This window comes from Argentina anserina, chromosome 2, assembly GCF_933775445.1.
Source record: "Argentina anserina chromosome 2, drPotAnse1.1, whole genome shotgun sequence".
NCBI lineage: Eukaryota > Viridiplantae > Streptophyta > Magnoliopsida > Rosales > Rosaceae > Argentina > Argentina anserina.
Window position 1 is genome coordinate 23,881,030 of NC_065873.1, and position 19,022 is coordinate 23,900,051.

General features: G+C 41.7%; 2 protein-coding genes across 3 annotated transcripts; both read left to right on the forward strand.

Moving 5' to 3' along the window:
* Nucleotides 1–1,056: 1,056 nt before the first annotated feature.
* LOC126782345 (G-type lectin S-receptor-like serine/threonine-protein kinase SD2-5) lies at nt 1,057–4,561 on the forward strand. Of its 2 annotated transcripts, none has more exons than XM_050507570.1 (2): nt 1,057–1,169; nt 1,829–4,561. In XM_050507570.1, the coding sequence occupies exon 2, from the start codon at nt 1,905–1,907 to the stop codon at nt 4,332–4,334; it is 2,430 nt and encodes an 809-aa protein (XP_050363527.1). In that variant the 5' UTR covers nt 1,057–1,169; nt 1,829–1,904; the 3' UTR covers nt 4,335–4,561. The 2 variants fall into 2 exon arrangements, with proteins under 2 accessions (XP_050363527.1, XP_050363526.1); XM_050507569.1 differs by lacking the exon at nt 1,057–1,169 and adding an exon at nt 1,203–1,359.
* A 1,784-nt stretch (nt 4,562–6,345) lies between these two features.
* Nucleotides 6,346–15,027, forward strand: LOC126784481 (putative L-ascorbate peroxidase 6). Its single transcript, XM_050509946.1, has 10 exons — nt 6,346–6,487; nt 6,539–6,665; nt 6,783–6,898; nt 6,985–7,055; nt 7,179–7,221; nt 7,323–7,419; nt 13,466–13,549; nt 13,779–13,897; nt 14,007–14,073; nt 14,586–15,027. Exons 1-10 carry the CDS (start codon nt 6,346–6,348, stop codon nt 14,686–14,688), a joined length of 969 nt encoding a protein of 322 aa, XP_050365903.1. The 3' UTR covers nt 14,689–15,027.
* Nucleotides 15,028–19,022: the final 3,995 nt, after the last annotated feature.

Genomic DNA, 19,022 nt, shown 5'->3' on the forward strand with positions numbered 1-19,022 from the left:
TGTTTCCAACCCCAGTGTGTTACAGTGTAACCATTTAATAATTTTTTAATGTGTTAGTATATTTTAATTTCTATATTATCATTTAATTACAACTTTACTTTTATAAATAATAAATTGAATAAATGTATCATGAAAAATATTAAAACTTAAAATTTTATTTCATAAAAATTAAAATTACATGAAATTTAACTAATTTAAGTTACATAAATAATAGTTTACAAAATACTAATTTAAGTTAAAAAATACTAATAATCATGATCATTTGTTGTATCGGTTGACATTTCTGGATAATAGACATCATCGGATAATGGGAATAACTTATGTTGCCTTTATTTTTGCATAGTCGGAAACTATTCGTTCTATTTAAATGATTGTTGTATTTGTAATTTAGTTAAAAATTATTAGTTTTAATAAGTGATTATTGTTTGTTCGTTCATTAAAAATTATTAGTACTATATCAGTAGTGTTTTTGTATATTTAATGAGTTATTACACTATAAAAAATACAAATTTAATTCAAATTTAATGTTATAATATATTATTTTAACAAAAAAATATATAATTTTTTTTAAATAATAAAAAATATATATTAACTAAATAATGTTGTTATATATTTATAAAATTATTCACCAAATTAATAATAAAAAATAATTTCTAAAGCGGACCTCCCTGTGCTAGTCGGTAATTCTGACACACTAGCGCAGCATGGATTGGAAATGGCGTTAGAATAGAGTCGTTGAATAGACCTTCAAACGTTGACCCCTATTCAAAGTGAGGCACACATTGACCATTTGACCCATAGAAAATTTAGGGGTCTTGGGAGGGCACTGGTTTTACCCCAGTGGAAACCAAACAAGCCTTTATGAGTCGCGGTGGTGTTGGTTGGCATCATCTGAATGAAAAAGTAGGCGGCTTTCACAGAGATATTGAAATGGGAGACACTGAAAAAATTAAGATTTTATATTTCAATTACTTGTTGGATCTGTCAATGAACTATAAACACCTTCTCTTCTTTTGACAGTTGGCTTAAGAAAACATAGAGATACAACCCACCTCAGATCTCTCAAAACTGTGACACAAAAACAGATTGAGGAAAAAGTCAGAATCACCCATCCAGCCATGCCGCAAAAACCACTTGCTTATTAAGCCTCAGCTTCTCAAACTGGATAGGTGAGAACTCTCTCTCTCTCTCTCTCTCTCTCTCTCTCTCTCTCTCTCTCTCTCTCTTTCTGGATTTGCTTGTATTCACTTGTATAGCAGACACTACTTCCTTGTTTCTGGTTCTCTTCTCAAGTTCACATCAGAAACCCAGTTTGTATGCAACATGCTATCGTTTCATGGCTGCCCATTATTCATAACGGTTGGTTTTCCTCTTCTCTGGCCTAAAGCTTGGTTCTTTATCATCCTTTGACATTGTTGAGCTTTGCATCACATTCTTCAAGTTCACACCTCAACTGGGTTTCGTCGATTTTGGTGTTGCTATAGTTCCAAACCCACCTAGCTTGGGTTTTATTGCTTTATTGAATGCATTGATATAAAGGATTTGAGGGTAGTTGGCAGATAGGCAAAAGTTAAATCATGTGCTAAACAGTTGAAACTCTTTCTCTAGTTGACATCTTTGTTCTCATCTTGATTCTCTGCGGGTCAAAGTTCTCTTCTTGTTCATCTCTGCTAATCATTTCTCTTCTTGTATCTTCAAGAACCTTTGGGGCTATGTTTATGGTAGATATTGGGTAGATTCAGTTTCTGAACCTTGATCCTGTGTTTAGCTACCTCATTCTTTTTCTTTCCTCACACCCTTTCTTTGTTTACCTTTTTGTGGTGTGAAGAATTCTAGTCTATTTGGTTGGCTGTGTTGTCTTTGATATTCAAAGTCTTAGCTCAGTTCTGGTTCTTAGAGTAGCTATGGGAGGTCGGAGCTTCATTCATATCATAAGCTTCATATTACTGTCTATTCTCCTCTCGTCGGAAACCTGCCGGGCTAGTGTTAGACAATTTGGGACACTTAGTCCCGGAATTGAATGGGCTCAGATGACTTGGATTGATAATGACGGCTTGTTTCTGTTGTCTAATCAATCTGATTTTGCTTTTGGCTTCGTCACCACCGAAGATGTCACTTTGTTCCTGCTTTGTGTTATCCACATGTACAGCCGAACGAAAGTATGGACTGGAAATAGAGGCTCCCCAGTTTCCAATTCCGATAAGTTTGTGTTTGATGATAAGGGTAGTGTGTTGCTGCGAAAGGGGGGAAGTGTGGTTTGGTCTATAGATACTGGTGGCAAAACAGTCACTGCAATGGAGTTGCAGGACTCAGGAAATTTGGTTTTGCGTGGGGATGGCAATGGAGTGGTCTGGCAGAGTTTTAGTCACCCAACTGATACTTTATTATGGAACCAGGAGTTTCAGGAAGGAATGAAACTTCAAAGTGAACCAAGCTCTAACAATGTGACCTATATTCTTGAAATCAAGTCTGGTGACTTGGTTCTTTCGGCAGGTTACAGAACACCACAGCCTTATTGGTCCATGGGGAAAGAAAGCCGTAAAACAATCGACAAAGAGGGTGGAGCGGTCACTTCAGCATCTATCAGTGCAAATTCGTGGAAGTTCTATGACAGTTCCAAAGCGCTACTTTGGTTGTTTATCTTCTCATCCAATGCTGATGTAAATGCAACATGGATTGCAGTTCTGGGAAGTAATGGAGTTATCTCCTTTTCCAATCTTCAGAGTGGAGCTTCAAATGGTCCTTCAACAACGAAAATACCTAGCGACTCCTGCAGCACCCCTGAACCTTGTGATTCATATTATGAATGTTCCGGCAGCAACAAGTGTCAATGCCCCTCAGGTCTTAGCTCCCGTGCGAATTGCAAGTCAGGGATTGTCACTTCATGTTCAAAGGGTTCTACGGAGCTTGCAAGTGCTGGTGATGGTATCTATTATTTTGCTCTGGGATTTGTTTCACCCTCTTCAAGAACTGACTTGGAAGGTTGCAAAAACTCGTGTATTGGCAATTGTTCATGTGTTGCATTGTTCTATCAAAACAGTACAAGAAATTGTTATATGTTCGACAGGATAGGAAGCTTCCAAAATTCCGACAAGGGCTTTGTTTCTTATGTGAAGGTGTTGAGTGATGGAGGCAGTGGGGGCAGCGGAAGCAAGAAACACTTCCCTTATATTGTGATCATTGCTGTTTCGACAGTAGTTGTTATCTGTGGCATACTCTTTGCAGCATATCGATACTACCAGAGGAAGAGAAATGCACCGGAATCAGCTGAAGATAATTCAGAAGAGGATAATTTCTTGGAAAATTTAAGCGGGATGCCAATCCGTTTCAGTTACAAGGATCTTCAAACTGCAACCAACAACTTCTCAAAGAAGCTTGGACAAGGGGGTTTTGGCTCAGTTTATGAAGGGGTTCTCCCAGATGGAAGTCGACTGGCTGTGAAGAAGTTGGAAGGCATTGGTCAGGGAAAGAAAGAATTTAGAGCTGAAGTTAGCATCATTGGCAGTATCCATCATCTGCACTTGGTCCGGCTCCGGGGTTTCTGTGCAGAAGGGACCTATCGACTTCTTGTTTATGAGTACATGGCTAATGGATCCCTGGACAAATGGATTTTCAGGAAAAACAGTGAAGATTTCCTGTTGGACTGGGACACAAGATTCAACATAGCAGTGGGTACTGCCAAAGGACTAGCTTACCTCCATGAAGATTGTGACTCAAAGATTATTCACTGCGACATAAAACCTGAAAATGTACTCCTTGATAGCAACTACAATGCCAAAGTCTCAGATTTTGGCCTGGCAAAGCTGATGACCAGGGAGCAGAGCCATGTCTTCACAACAATGCGAGGAACTCGAGGGTACCTTGCCCCAGAGTGGATTACAAACTATGCCATTTCGGAGAAAAGTGACGTGTACAGCTACGGAATGCTGCTGCTGGAGATCATTGGTGGAAGAAAGAACTATGACCCAACAGAAACCTCTGAGAAATCTCATTTTCCATCGTATGCCTTCAAGATGTTGGAAGAAGGGAAGCTTAAGGACATCTTCGACTCCAAGGTGAAGATAGATGACGTTGACGAGAAGATTTGTACTGCGGTTATGGTAGCATTATGGTGCATACAGGAAGACATGACTATGAGGCCAGCAATGACTAAGGTTGTCCAAATGCTTGAAGGCATCTGCCCTGTTCCTCAGCCTCCAACTTCCTCAACAATGGGGTCTCGGCTTTACTCGAGTTTCTTCAAATCTTTGAGTGAAGGGGGGACTTCCTCTGGTCCATCGGACTGCAACAGCGACGCCTACCTTTCTGCTGTGCGCCTTTCAGGTCCCAGATAACATTTGCTTAATACTTTACTGAAATGGAAGAGACGGTTCTTGAGCATACATGGATGATTATACATAGTGTGTATACAAAATCTTCTTCTCCCCTACATCATCTGTATATTTCTTTGATCACTTAAATTTTGTAACATGTAGGCTGTAGCCACTACTATTTAAGACAGTCAGTCTGTTTGTTCTGTAAATAAAGAATGTCCATTGCAGTAAAATTTTAACTTTTTATTCTTCTGGTCTGGAAGTATAGAATTTACCTGTTCAACAGATTTTGCAAATATTTCACTCTTACAAAAGCATAAAATGGAATGCTAGAACTGCAATTTTTATTTTATAACCCTAAAAATCACAGAAAAAAATGGGAGTAAATGTTTTCTCTAACGATTCAAATGTGATCTTTTTGTATACTTACAGAAGACTTCACTGATAGAGCCCTGCACCACCATTGCCTCCTCCTCAGGTAAAACCTAATCGTATTCTTGTATACATCGCGGGTAAAGATCACATCTTTGGTAGAAGAGGACACTACCAATCTCAGTTTCTTTCTCGAACTGTAAGTGAAAAAAAAAACATAAATCTTTGATACTTCATCAAGATTTTTGGAGCAGCATGGAGAATTTAGGGTCCACCATTGAAATTGCTTCAAACACCTTGCCCTGCGCTGACGGGTATTACCATTGACCGCTACTAGTTTGATTGAAGCTAAGACCAATATCAATTGCTCTATTTTCTGCACCACATAATGCATGAGGTTCGGTTTTCCTCATCTTTGGAACTTAAACAATTGACGTTGGTATTTGAACGTACCAGTCTCAGTTTGATTCTTGGATCAGCTTCTTCTTTTTTTCTCATAATTCATTTGCTGGTGTTAATCTTTTTTTTGGTACTGTAATTTTGGGGTTATTTAGTTGTTTACAGTGGAGAATTCAGATGTGGCTTTCAGTTTGTGAACCTGGATGATTATGCACCCACGCATACAGTTGAAGTTCATATTAGCTTCACATTTTCCTCTTCTTTTTTTTATGGTCCTTTTACAATGGAAGTTTCTTTACTCTCGTTTGGTTAGCTGCGTACTTCCTTTGTGATCTTTTTGCCGTGTCAAAATTTAGCTAAACACTGGTTTATAGTAGCCATTGAAGTTTGGAACTTCATTCGTTGCATCGGAATCGATCACAAACCACGCTGTATCAGAGAAATGTGATGTGTACAGCTATGGAATGCTGTTGTAGAGATCATTGGCGGGAGAAAGAACTTCGACCGATCAGAAAGTTCTGAAAAATCTCATTTTCCATCGTATGCCTTCAAAATGTTGCAAGAAGCCAACATGAAGAACATTGTGGACTCCAAGATGTAGATAGATAACACTGACAAGAGGGTTTCTACAGCGATAATTGTTGCATTGTGGTGTATACAGCAAGACATGTCTTTGAGGCCATCAATGGCCAAGGGTTGTCCAAATCTTTGAAGGGGTCTGTCCAGTTCCTCATCCTCCAACTTCCTCAGCAATGATTTCCTCAACAATGACTTCATCAGAAACAACTCGCTGGAACAGTGATGCCATCATTTCTGCAGACCAACTTTCTGGACCAAGATGAAACTTAGCTGATCTTGAGAAGATAATTACTTGAAGCCACTGATGGCATCACTATAGGTGTTGCATGGATTTTCATCTCCCAAATTTGTGTACCTCTATTTATCACTCAAAACTATGTCACACTTGCTACTTACTTAGCTTATCCTTTTTTGAAGTTTCGACTTCAAAGTTGGATTTAAAGACAATTTCTCTCTGTTATTATATATCGAAAGTTCCACTTTTCAGTTATCTACTTACATTAGTCATTATTTGCAATGCCTCAACGAACTGCTCACACCAGAGGAGGGAGGCAGGGAAGTAACATTATCTGGTAGAATGTATAATAGAACCCTGTACTCGATGACATGTGATTAGGCCCTCTGTAACTTAAACCCTCTCTTCAAATTTTGGAGCCCATTGATTCCCAATCGTCCGTTAAAGATGGCCTCCACCGCCGTCTCCCTCCTCTGCTCCTCCTCCACATTTCCATTCAATCCCACTCTTCCCGCCAAATCCTCATCGACGGTCAATTTTCGCGCCAACTCTCTACCCGCCACGGATGCTTCTTCTGCTTCTTCTTCAGGTACCACCAAATCTGACCCCTAACGAAACTGGATTGGTTTGCTTAGAAAAGCTTCAATTTTTACAGGTAAAGATCGAATCTTGGGCAGAAGAGGACTGGTGTTCACACTCACAGCCACACTGCCGATGCTTCTTCCTTTCCCGGATTCCATGGAGGCCTTTAAAGCCGAGGCTATGGAGTGAGTCGGACTAATGCCATGTACCACTAATCTTAAAAGTTTCATTCTTTGATCATTTTAATATGTGTGAAGTAATTACATGGTTTTGCTTGTGAAATTTGAAATGCTGGATAAAAGTGTGTATGAGGTTATGAAGGAGGAGATTAGGAAAGTTGTGTCCAAGGGCAAAGCTGCCGGTGTGCTTCGATTTGTGTTTCATGATGCAGGGACCTTTCAGTTGGATGACAATTCGGGTATACTGTTCGAGTTTCCTTGCAGATTAGGCTGTAGTGTTCTTGGTTTATAAGGTTATGCATTTTGATTAGTATTGGTCTTGCAGGTGGGATGAATGGTTCGGTCATATATGAACTCGATAGACCCGAAAACAAAGGTCTTAAAGCCCCTTTCAAGGCATGCAATTCTATTTCTGTCTGTATCTTCAAGTTATTGTTTTGATAACTTAAGTGCTGAGGAATTAAACTTTTATATGATCTAGTACCAGCTAACTCGTGGGTGGATTGAATTATTGGTTAGATTTTAGAGAAAGCAAAGGCTGTGGTGGATGCAATGCAACCAGGTCTGTGTCTTCTGATGTATAGTTTTGATGGGGTTTTTGTATGAATGGATGGTTTTGGTACTGTGCTAACATGATGTGTTTGTTTTTATTGCAATGATTAGTATCGTGGGCAGACATGATTGCTGTGGCTGGAGCTGAAGCAGTTTCAGTGTGTGGAGGTCCGACTATCCAAATTAAATTGGGCAGACTAGACTCTAAGTAAGTTAAGAAAAATGCAATCTCATGCTTTAGCTTACTGTCACATCCCGCCAAACTTAAGCAAAATTTTACCTTGAGCATTCTAGGCGGGTCCGGAATATGGTGGAACCCTTTGGAAGAACCTAGAAGATGTTAGAAGTCTCAAGAAGCCTTGGGACATTTCCGGAAATCTCTAGAACCTTGGAGAGGCTAGTGGAACTAGACTATTCAAGAATCCTCTAGAACACTCAAGGATAATCTCAAAGTCTTATAGATTTGGATAGACTTAAGGAGAGTCATCTAGAACTCTCTAGCCTTGTAGATTTGGATAGACTCAAGGAGAGTTATCTAGAATATACATAGTCCTAGAAGTGTCTAGAACTTGTAAAGTAGGATGAGGAGGCCTATAAATAGCAAGGCACCCCTCTCATTTACATCATCAAGTAATCAAGCAAGCTATCAAGCATACTTGTAAGTTCTCTTGTTCAATATAAGTTCTCTTTCGAGATATTCTTCTTTGCCTTTCAATTGTTCTAGCAGGGCATTTGCGAGAGTAAGGCTGACTTAGCATAAGGGAGCTGCTAAGGCCGCACGAGTTGCATAGCAAAAGAGTAAGCTCGTGACAGTTGGTATCAGAGCCGAAGTTCGATCAAGAGGCTAGCTCGACACAATGGCAAAGAACGGCAATCCTGTTGGTAGTGTTTCCGACGACACGCAAGAGAAGGGTCATGAAGAACTTGTCAACCCGACGGTTCCAAAGAAGGAACGAATGAAGGACATACTAGCTGCAATCGACTCACGACTAACCCAAGTGGAAGAGAGCGTGAGTGGCATGGGAGCCCAGGTGGAAGACTTGGAGGCAGAGGACGCCGCAATCCACACTGCGATCAAGGGCATGATGCTCAAGCTAGAGGAGTCCTTGCAAGGCGAGATAGACAAGGTTCGCGAGGAGTTCATGGGGGAACTCGCCCGGATGCGTGAAGTTCAAGAAAGGGAGCACAATAGCATGCTTGCACGCATGGAGGAGATGCAGGCAGATTCTGCACGCATGGAAGCTATGCAGGCAGACCTTGCCCTATGCAAGCGCGCACTAGCTGCGGGGGCTAGCACCAGCAGCAGCGTAGTGGCCAAGCGGATCGAGGCGCCAAAGCCAAAGAGCTTCGGAGGCATGCGCAACGCTCGAGAAGTAGACAACTTCTTATGGGGGCTAGATCAATACTTTGGGGCCGTAGGCATCATGGAGGAAGATGCCAAGATAAAGACCGCGTCTCTTTATCTCACCGACACCGCCATGTTATGGTGGAGGAGGAGGCGAGGAGATGTCGAAAGAGGTACGTGCACCATCTCTACCTTTGATGACTTTGTGAAAGAGCTTAAGAAGCAGTTTTATCCCGAGAATGCCGAGGATGAGGCAAGAGCTCGCTTGCGAAGGCTCAAGCACACCGGGCCAATTTGTGATTATGTTAGAGAATTCACTAACTTGGTGCTTGAGATTCCCGACCTATCCGACAAGGATGCTCTCTTCAACTTCATGGATGGTCTCCAATCATGGACCAAGACGGAGCTAAGGCGACGAGGAGTGCAAGACCTTGCTACCGCCATAGCCGTGGCCGAAAGCTTAGTTGATTTCTCAAGTCCAAGAGAGTCCACCAAGCCCAAGGAGAAGAGGAGCAGCTATGCCAAAGGTGGGGGAGACAAAATCCAACGCAAGGAGGAGCCCCGCCGTGAGAGCCACTCGGCAAGGTTCAAGGATAAAGGCAAGTCAAGAGACATGCGGAGCTCGGACAAGCCAAATGACAACAAGTGCTTCTTATGCGATGGTCCGCATTGGGCTAGACATTGCCCACAAAGGAGAGCACTAAGCGCGCTCTTGGGAAGTCATCAAGGCGAGAGTGAAGCCGAGGGTGGCAATGGAGGTGCACATTTGGGGTCTTTGCAGGTGCTTAATGCTATCCGCTCAACACCCAAGGTCCAAGCCAAAGGTTTGCTCTATACGGACATCACCATATGTGGGAAGCCAACAACGGCGATGCTCGACACGGGGGCAACTCACAACTTTATTTCCGTTGAAGAAGCACGCAAGCTTGGACTTAAGGCAACAAATGGAGGAGGTTCCATTAAGGCGGTTAACTCACCTGCCCGCCCAATACAAGGAGTAGTTCGAGGAGTCAAGACAAGCGTGGGAGCTTGGTGTGGGAACCTAGACTTCTCGATTGTACCGATGGATGACTACAAGGTAGTCTTGGGGTTGGAATTCCATGATCAAGTCAAGGCATTCCCGGTGCCATTCGCCAATAGCTTATGCATTATGGATGGCGAGAGGTCGTGTGTGGTGCCAACAACCCGAGGAGCAAAGCAAGACATCAAGGTCTTGTCGGCACTACAATTCAAGAAAGGCATCAAGAGGGAAGAGGAGAGCTACTTGGCCATCCTTAGTGAGTTTGATGATGAGGAGCCAAGGCCTCAAGATGACATGCCCAAGGAGGTAGCAGCAGTTCTTGAGGAGTTCAAGGATGTATCACCCGCGGAGCTGCCCAAGAGACTACCCCCAAGGAGAGAGATCGACCATGAGATAGAGTTGGAACCAGGGACCAAACCACCCGCCATGGGTGCATACCGCATGGCGCCACCGGAGTTAGCAGAACTAAGGAGGCAATTGAAGGAACTTTTGGACGCGGGGTTCATTAGACCTTCGAAAGCCCCATTCGGTGCCCCGGTGTTGTTCCAAAAGAAGAAGGACGGATCTCTACGCATGTGCATTGACTATAGGGCGCTCAACAAGATCACGGTAAAGAACAAATACCCTATCCCTCTCATTGCCGATCTCTTTGATCAATTGGGTCATGCACGCTACTTCTCAAAGTTAGACCTTCGTTCGGGGTACTATCAAGTGCGCATTGCGGAGGGAGATGAGCCGAAGACCGCATGCATCACAAGGTATGGATCTTATGAATTTTTGGTCATGCCTTTCGGTCTAACTAATGCACCGGCGACATTTTGCACCTTGATGAACAAGTTATTCCACCCCTACTTGGATCGGTTTGTGGTCGTCTACTTGGACGACATAGTGGTATATAGCAAGACCATGCGGGAGCATGTGGAGCATTTGCGGGAAGTGCTCAAGGTTTTGCGGGAAAACCAGCTATACGTCAAGATGGAGAAATGCTCATTCGCGAAGCCGGAAGTGTCGTTCTTAGGACACAAGATCAAGGACGGCAAGCTTATGATGGAGGATTGCAAAGTGCATTCCATTCAAGAATGGGAACCACCCACCAAGGTACATGACTTAAGATCTTTTCTTGGGCTAGTTAACTATTATCGCCGCTTTATCAAGGGATACTCGGCGAGGGCTGCACCATTAACTGACCTTCTCAAGAAGAACAAGGCATGGGAATGGACAACAAAGTGTCAAGAAGCCTTTGAAGACTTGAAGAAGGCAATATGCGAGGAGCCCGTACTTAGCCTACCGGATCACTCCAAACCATACGAAGTGCACACCGATGCTTCCGACTTTGCCATCGGTGGAGTCCTCATGCAAGAAGGACATCCAATTGCTTATGAGAGTCGGAAGCTCAATGACACGGAGCGGCGCTACACCGTGCAAGAGAAAGAGATGACTGCCATCATCCATTGCCTTCGAGTGTGGCGACATTACTTGCTTGGGACCAAGTTTGTGATCATGACCGACAATGTAGCAACAAGCTTCTTCCAAACTCAAAAGAAGCTAAGTCCAAAGCAAGCAAGGTGGCAAGACTTCTTGGCGGAATTTGACTACACCATGGAGTACAAACCCGGGAAGGCGAACGTGGTAGCGGATGCACTAAGCCGCAAGACGGAGTTTGCAAGCATCTCGCAAGTCACTAGCCCATTGCTAAGCAAGATCAAGGAGGGACTAAGGGTAGACCCTCAAGCACAAAGCCTCATCACCTTAGTAAAGGAAGGCAAAACTCGGAGGTTTTGGCTAGACGACGACCTTCTCTATACAACAGGCCGCCGCATCTACGTACCAAAGTGGGGAAGCTTGCGAAGGGAGCTAATCAGGGAGTGTCATGATTCCAAATGGGCCGGCCACCCAGGTATGAAACGCACACTTGCCTTGCTAAAGTCCATGTATTATTGGCCAAGGATGCGGGACGGGGTCGAAGAGTATGTGCGGACTTGTCTAGTTTGCCAACAAGACAAGATAGTTCAGCAGCAGCCGGGGGGCTTGCTAGACCCTTTACCCATTCCCGAGAGACCATGGGAGAGTGTCTCTATGGACTTCATCACTTGCCTGCCGAAGTCCGAGCAGTTTGGGAGCATCATAGTGGTAGTGGACAGATTCAGCAAGTATGCAACCTTCATGGCCGCATCAGCCGACTGCACCGCGGAGGAGACAGCAAGGCTATTCCTACGCAATGTAGTCAAGCTTTGGGGAGTTCCAAAGAACATTGTCAGCGACAGAGACCCGCGCTTCACGGGGAGATTTTGGACGGAGCTATTCAAAATGTTGGGGTCAGATTTGAACTTTTCAACAAGCTTCCATCCACAAAGCGACGGTCAAACGGAACGCATCAATGCTCTCTTGGAGCTATACTTACGGCACTATGTGAGTGCCAATCAAAAGGATTGGGCCAAGCTTCTAGATGTGGCGCAGTTTTCCTACAACCTGCAGCAAAGTGAGGCCACCAACAAAAGTCCTTTTGAGATCGTTTTGGGACAACAGCCTACTACCCCTCTATCCCTTGCCACTCACTATGAAGGGAAGAGCCCAGCCGCATTTAAGTTTGCCAAGTCATGGCACGAGCAAGCAGAGTTAGCTCGAGCGGCGTTGCACAAGGCTGCCAAGAGGATGAAGAAGTGGGCAGACAAGAAGAGGAGGCATGTCGAGTTCAAGGAAGGCGACCTTGTACTTGTGAAACTCTTGCCGCAACAGTTCAAGGCCTTTAGGAAGGTGCACAAGGGCTTGATCCGCAGGTATGAAGGACCGTTTGAGGTGATCAAGCGCATAGGCAAAGTTTCATACAAGCTCAACCTCCCGCCCAAGTTAAAGATACATCCGGTCTTCCACGTGAGTATGTTGAAGCCATACAATGAGGACGAGGAAGACCCATCAAGGGGTATATCGCATCGGGCACCAACGGCAGTAATCACCAACTTCGACAAGGAAGTCGATGAAGTGCTCGCAGATCGGGTCATTCGACGTCGAGGCGTACCAAGTTACAAAGAGTACCTCATCAAGTGGCGAGGTCTGCCCGATACGGAAGCAAGCTGGGAGTCCGAGGATACGCTTTGGCAGTTCAAGGACATGATCCAGCAATACAATGAAGCGCGATGAGGGCATCGCGGGATTCGGTGGGGGAGAATGTCACATCCCGCCAAACTTAAGCAAAATTTTACCTTGAGCATTCTAGGCGGGTCCGGAATATGGTGGAACCCTTTGGAAGAACCTAGAAGATGTTAGAAGTCTCAAGAAGCCTTGGGACATTTCCGGAAATCTCTAGAACCTTGGAGAGGCTAGTGGAACTAGACTATTCAAGAATCCTCTAGAACACTCAAGGATAATCTCAAAGTCTTATAGATTTGGATAGACTTAAGGAGAGTCATCTAGAACTCTCTAGCCTTGTAGATTTGGATAGACTCAAGGAGAGTTATCTAGAATATACATAGTCCTAGAAGTGTCTAGAACTTGTAAAGTAGGATGAGGAGGCCTATAAATAGCAAGGCACCCCTCTCATTTACATCATCAAGTAATCAAGCAAGCTATCAAGCATACTTGTAAGTTCTCTTGTTCAATATAAGTTCTCTTTCGAGATATTCTTCTTTGCCTTTCAATTGTTCTAGCAGGGCATTTGCGAGAGTAAGGCTGACTTAGCATAAGGGAGCTGCTAAGGCCGCACGAGTTGCATAGCAAAAGAGTAAGCTCGTGACATTACGCTATTCAATAGCTTAGTATGATTAAGTACTTGACATACTGTTATAAGTTAGAAATTTCAGAAAGTCTAAATCTTGTGTCTCTGAAGCATTATGCGTTTCGAATCCATTCTTGTTACTCATATGTATAACTCTTTCTCTGATCATTTTCCAGGGAGCCTGACCCTGAAGGAAAACTTCCAGAAGAAACTCTTGATGCTGCTGGTCTGAAGCAAAGCTTTCAGACAAAAGGCTTTTCGTGAGTTCATATGTGTTTATGATTCCTTTTTCCAATATGGATATTCTAGATTTGAAGCCAAGTTATGGAGATATTCATGTAAATTTATTTACTATGTTTACTTTGCTATGCATGTAACTAATTTCCCTATAGTTACAATGGTTACTGCATCACAATTGAGCAAATTTCTCTCTTTGATTTCACTCGATACAAGTTTGAAGTAAAATATGATTCTGTCATTTGTTTGCAGAACTCAAGAACTTGTTGCTCTGTCAGGTGCTCATACTCTGGGAAATAAAGGTTTCGGAAGCCCAACTGTTTTTGACAATTCATACTTTAAAGTTCTTATCGAGGAATCCATGTCTTCAGGTAAAGATTAAGATGGATAACTGCAAAAGAAATGAAAAAAATTCTGAGTTTCCACTTCTTTTTCCCTTACTTGTTTGGTTACTTATACTGTATTACACTATGCAAGCAGGTAGTATGTCAAGCATGACTGGGCTTCCTTCAGATCGCGCTCTTCCCAAGGATGATGAATGTTTAAGGTCTATCTCCACTCAAATATTCTTAAGCTGCTTATTGTTTCTTATCTTTTATGTGTTTTAAGCAATTGAGCTCATAGTATCAGTTAATATAACAAGAATAGAAAATTTCCCTTTGCAAAGATTTAAATTAAGAGCCATTGTCTTTCAAGTTTGAAATTTCTAATTTTATGGAACAACCAATCCACAAATACAATGAAAAGATTCTTTCAAAATGGACAGTTTATATCTGTATCTGGACACAATGAATAAGATATATTGTCATGATGAGCTGATGCTAAGGTGAAGAAGATTTTAGATTAATGATGATATCCTCGTCAACTGCCTTATGCTCCCCGATTTTATGAATGACAATTACATTCTTCCCTTTTCATCAGCAGAAGAAAGATGAATATTCATGTGCTGTATAACCATTAACTAATTCTACACATAATTTCCTGCACTAGTGTTTGTTTAATGAGTACTGTCTCTTCTTCTGTATATCCAATCACAGAAAAACTCTTTTTCATGAACAGATGGATCAGAAAGTATGCCGACGATCAGAATGCTTTCTTTGAAGATTTTGAGAAGGCTTACATCAAGTTAGTGAATTCAGGAGCAAGGTGGAAGAGCTTGTGAATATTTGCCGCAGCAGGGATCGTGTTTTTGATTGGGCCTTCTTTGTACAGAATTGGATTGAGAATTAAAGCACTATACCAATTACCAAATGAGCAACCAGAGCCTCCCATAAACAGTTCAAAGTGGAAGCAGGTTTATAGTCGGCCGGGCTTGATCTAATTGGACACCTAAACAGTTAATATAGGTACGTGACCAGTTACTGTAATTTCAATACAGATGATTAGCTGCAATATTTTAAATCAAATGTTTAACCGAAAGAGTGGGATGATCCGATGACACCAGACAAGACTTTATCTTGTATAATCATTATTATCTCATCAAATGATTTAGGTTCTTATGCGTAATTGATCAGTAATTGTTTACTTGCTTATAAGTGGAAGAAAGAATGGACTTTTGGACTAGAAGTAATGCCTACTATGTGGGGAACTTCAAAGCTTATTATATCTATAATCCTACATGAAGGAATGATGCTGTATCATAAATCCTGGAATGTATAATTTGTTCTCAGAAAGGTGACCCATCAAATAGTTACATACTTGACAAATACTCTTACTGAGTTACTGGAGGCATGATTTCCAGCTGTTGTAGCCTGCCGTGATTTCTAAAACTCTTCTGAATTAGGTCCAATTTCACATGAAGCCCTTAAATTAGCTTAGTAATTTCATTAAATAGGATAAATGAGGGCTAGAAGCAATTAAAACACTATGGATGAGTTTGAAAGAAGAGACTTGAGAGAAGTGCACTAATTTTTTTTTTGAAGTGCACTAATTTACGTGCCTAGAAATATATTCAGTGAAGTTCTAAGCCAACAACATAGATCTAATAATGCTTGTCTTCTGGTGGGTGAAGCAACCCCTATAGTGTGAGAATATTCTCATCTGGTGGTTAATCTAGACCACTAACAAAACGGGATTTCATTCTAAAGACTCTTTCAGATTGATAAACAAAGATGATAAAGATGCCAATTAAATATCTTCATCAAGAACAGTATGTGGTCTTTACTGAAATATCGCCGGTTATTTACCCAGGTCACGGAAACAACGGAAAAAACCCTAGCACAACGCCGCTCCCTCTGGCCGCTTACATCCCTAGTCTGTCTAGGCTGCATTCAGGCGGTGTTCCGATGCCGTCCTTGATCCCTCCCCTTGCCATCTCCCTCCTCATGGCAAACCTCGATACCATTACCCAAAAGTTTGCTCAACAACTCGCCATTACGAGTTAGGATGTGTTTGATATCTCAAACATCCATGACGAGGACGACGGCCCGGCTGGTTCTGATCAAACTTTCCTCCTAGCTAGGCCGGTGGCTTCGAAAAGGGTCTCGGCATTAGATCTGCGTTCCCACTTTTGCCATCTCTGGACGCTGGAAGGTTCTTTCCAGGTGCAAGCATGACCTCCTGATAGATTTATTTTCGCTATCAACCATGGAAAGGATGCCAATAGAGTAATCAATGGAGGACCCTGGTACTATGCTAGGGCACCGATAGTTTTTCAAGAGTATGATGGGTTTGCAGACATACATTCCATTCCTATGGATGACCTGTACTTCTGGGTTTATTTGAAGAATTTCCCACCCAAGTTTGAGAAACCAAACCGTATCAAAACGGTGGCTATGGTGGCAGGTAATTTCATCTATTGGAATGATAAGGAATGGAGAGCTTCTCGCAAACTCAAGGTTAGGTTTTCTCACAGCCTAGCCCGTCCTTTTGTGATGAAGAAACTGATTAAGTCCTCGGATCAAGTCGGGAAATAAATTTTCTTCTACTACTATGACAAGCTACAAGGACGGTGCCAAAAGTGCAATCTAATCTGGCATGAGGAAGGAGAATGCTACAAGGCTCCATTTGCAGGGCTGGTGGGTACCTCGACAAAAATGGCATGCCAAACCTCTTGACCCTGCTGACTGATCCAGGTTTGGTCCTAAAGCATAGCTTATTTCGTTTTTCGGATGCTAATGATGTGCAGTCTACCCATAGTGTTCAGCCAATGTTTGATTTACATGCAAGTAGCTTGAATAGCCAAGCTTTTGCTGAGCCTTATCGTCTCCGCAAATTGGTGGTGCTCAATCGAAAGAATATTTTTGAAACTATTGATGATAGCCTCGTCCTTGTTCCTTTTAACTATAAGCATGGAGCTATGGTAGCTAATAGCTCTGCTGAAGATGAGGATATGCAAACCAAGTGGTAGCGTGATGGCACTCCTTCCCCAAAGAAGTTGTTGCGCACGATTGAGGATTTTGTTTCTAACACTCAGAGAACTGCACCTCTGAAGAAGCTGAAGATGCATGAATTCTAAACGAAGCTCACTCCAAGATCATTGGGACTTTTTGAAAGCCCTGAAGGTGTTTTTGTTCAAGCTCCTTCTCCGAAAGCTGTTGTTCCTCCTCCACCGAATAAACGTGGACCTAGCCGCCCGTTGAGACAAAAGAATAAGATTCTGCCTCAGTCAAAGAAAGTGCTTAGAAATCAAGTCCTTGCGGACCTATATGCCGGAGCACCTCCATCCCCTAGCTCCAAGGGCAAAGAGCAGATATGAGGCTAGCGCCTCTATTTTTTGCTTTTGTTTTTTTGTTACGTTTATTACGTTGGTTTTTGCTTTGAACTCTAGTTCTGGTTTTCTTTTGCTTTGTTGGTCCTTATTTGTTCCCAGGATTGTTCATGGGATTCCTTGTGCATAGTGCTTATTGTTTAGATAGACGGGAGAGATATGTGACTTTTGGCTTTTGTCATGAATAATTATATATCCTGAAAATGTGATAGTGTGCGGTACGTAGAGGTCTTCTCTTGACCTTTATTTACGTTATGAATGAAAGTATTCATTATCTTAAAAAAAAAATGTGTGTGGTCTTTACTTACAGCATCATCAACATCCTGATTACATTATTATATAAAAACATAAATAAAAGAGGGATCTAGCCTTTTAACCCCACATTGGTCCTTCAATTTATTTTGCAATTGACAATTTCTTGTCTTTTTGACGTGAGGGAACTGGGAATCATAGAGCAGCATGTTTCAAGGAAAATAAGAATGAAAAGTTTAAAGGATGTTTTATGTCTAAAGAAAATCAAAAAAATCTTTTATTTTTTTATAAATTCCGCAGATTTCCTTAAGCTCAAAGTCTCAAACCCTACAATCTTTTTAGAGACAAGAAACTCTAACAAATAGCATGAAGCCGAATACCACCACGGATTCAAATGATAACGAAATAATAATTAGAAATCTGTTATGAATGCACTCAATAGTTTGTAGAGCTGATGTGACAATTTAAGCAACAAAACATGTTAAACATATCGTTATATAAAAAGATGATGCATCATCATTAATCCCCCTCCTAAGTCTTTGTTCTTTCCCTGTTGAAGACCCACTTAAGGACATTTCTTTAGGATCCCTGCACTGAATTGTCTGGTTTTTCACACAGTAGTGTATAGTCTAGGTCTGTATATATGAATAGTTCAGTTCAGTGTATCTTTCTCTCCAACCAGAATAATGAAACAAAACCCTTATCCTTGAAATACTTTACTTAAACACCTTGTTTAACTCTATTTATTGGCTTCCCTAAATTCAATTTCCATCACATGCATGTCTGCAACCAATTCATTCTTAAGCAAAGCATACAATCATTAGATAAGGTCCATATGGTTTGTTTTGCTTGGCTTTTACTAAACCATGTCTCTATGAATTAGGGTTCCTGTTCTTTCAAATAATGCAAATACTTTCCGACTACTTGATCTCTTGGAAGCCTGAAGGAGATCAAGTCATCAAACCGTTTCAGGCAAATGGATATAACAGTTAATAAAGAGATTGACTTCATCTGAGTTTGCTTGGCAGAGGCGGATCTAGGTGGTAGACTGGGCTCAAGCCTAGACGTAATTTTCCTATATATAAAATTTAAGTGTATACGGGTAAGAAATGTAGGTTCTTAGTTAAGTGACTTATTCATCTTTCTCTTGTGATTGTGGTTCGATTCTCCGTGCACTTAGTTTTTTAGTTTTCATCTTTAAAGAAAGCTTTATTAACATGCAAGATTTTTTCCTTTCTCATTTTCATAATTTTTTTCTTCCTTTAAAGCTTTGTTAACATGCACGATTTTTTTTTCCTTCTCTTTTTCTTCACCTTTCTTTTCAAAAAAAATTTCACTTTCATTCGGTATCAACATTAAAAAGGATTAAGTCATTGTATCATTTTCTCTTTCTTGAATTATATTGAATGACAATATCGTCGAGTTTTAAAAAAACATTAAAATCTCTCATATATTAATTTTGTGAAGTATTTTCTTTCCCTTGGATGAGTATCGTATGCAACAAGAAATTGTAAAAAAAAATAAAAAGATTTCTA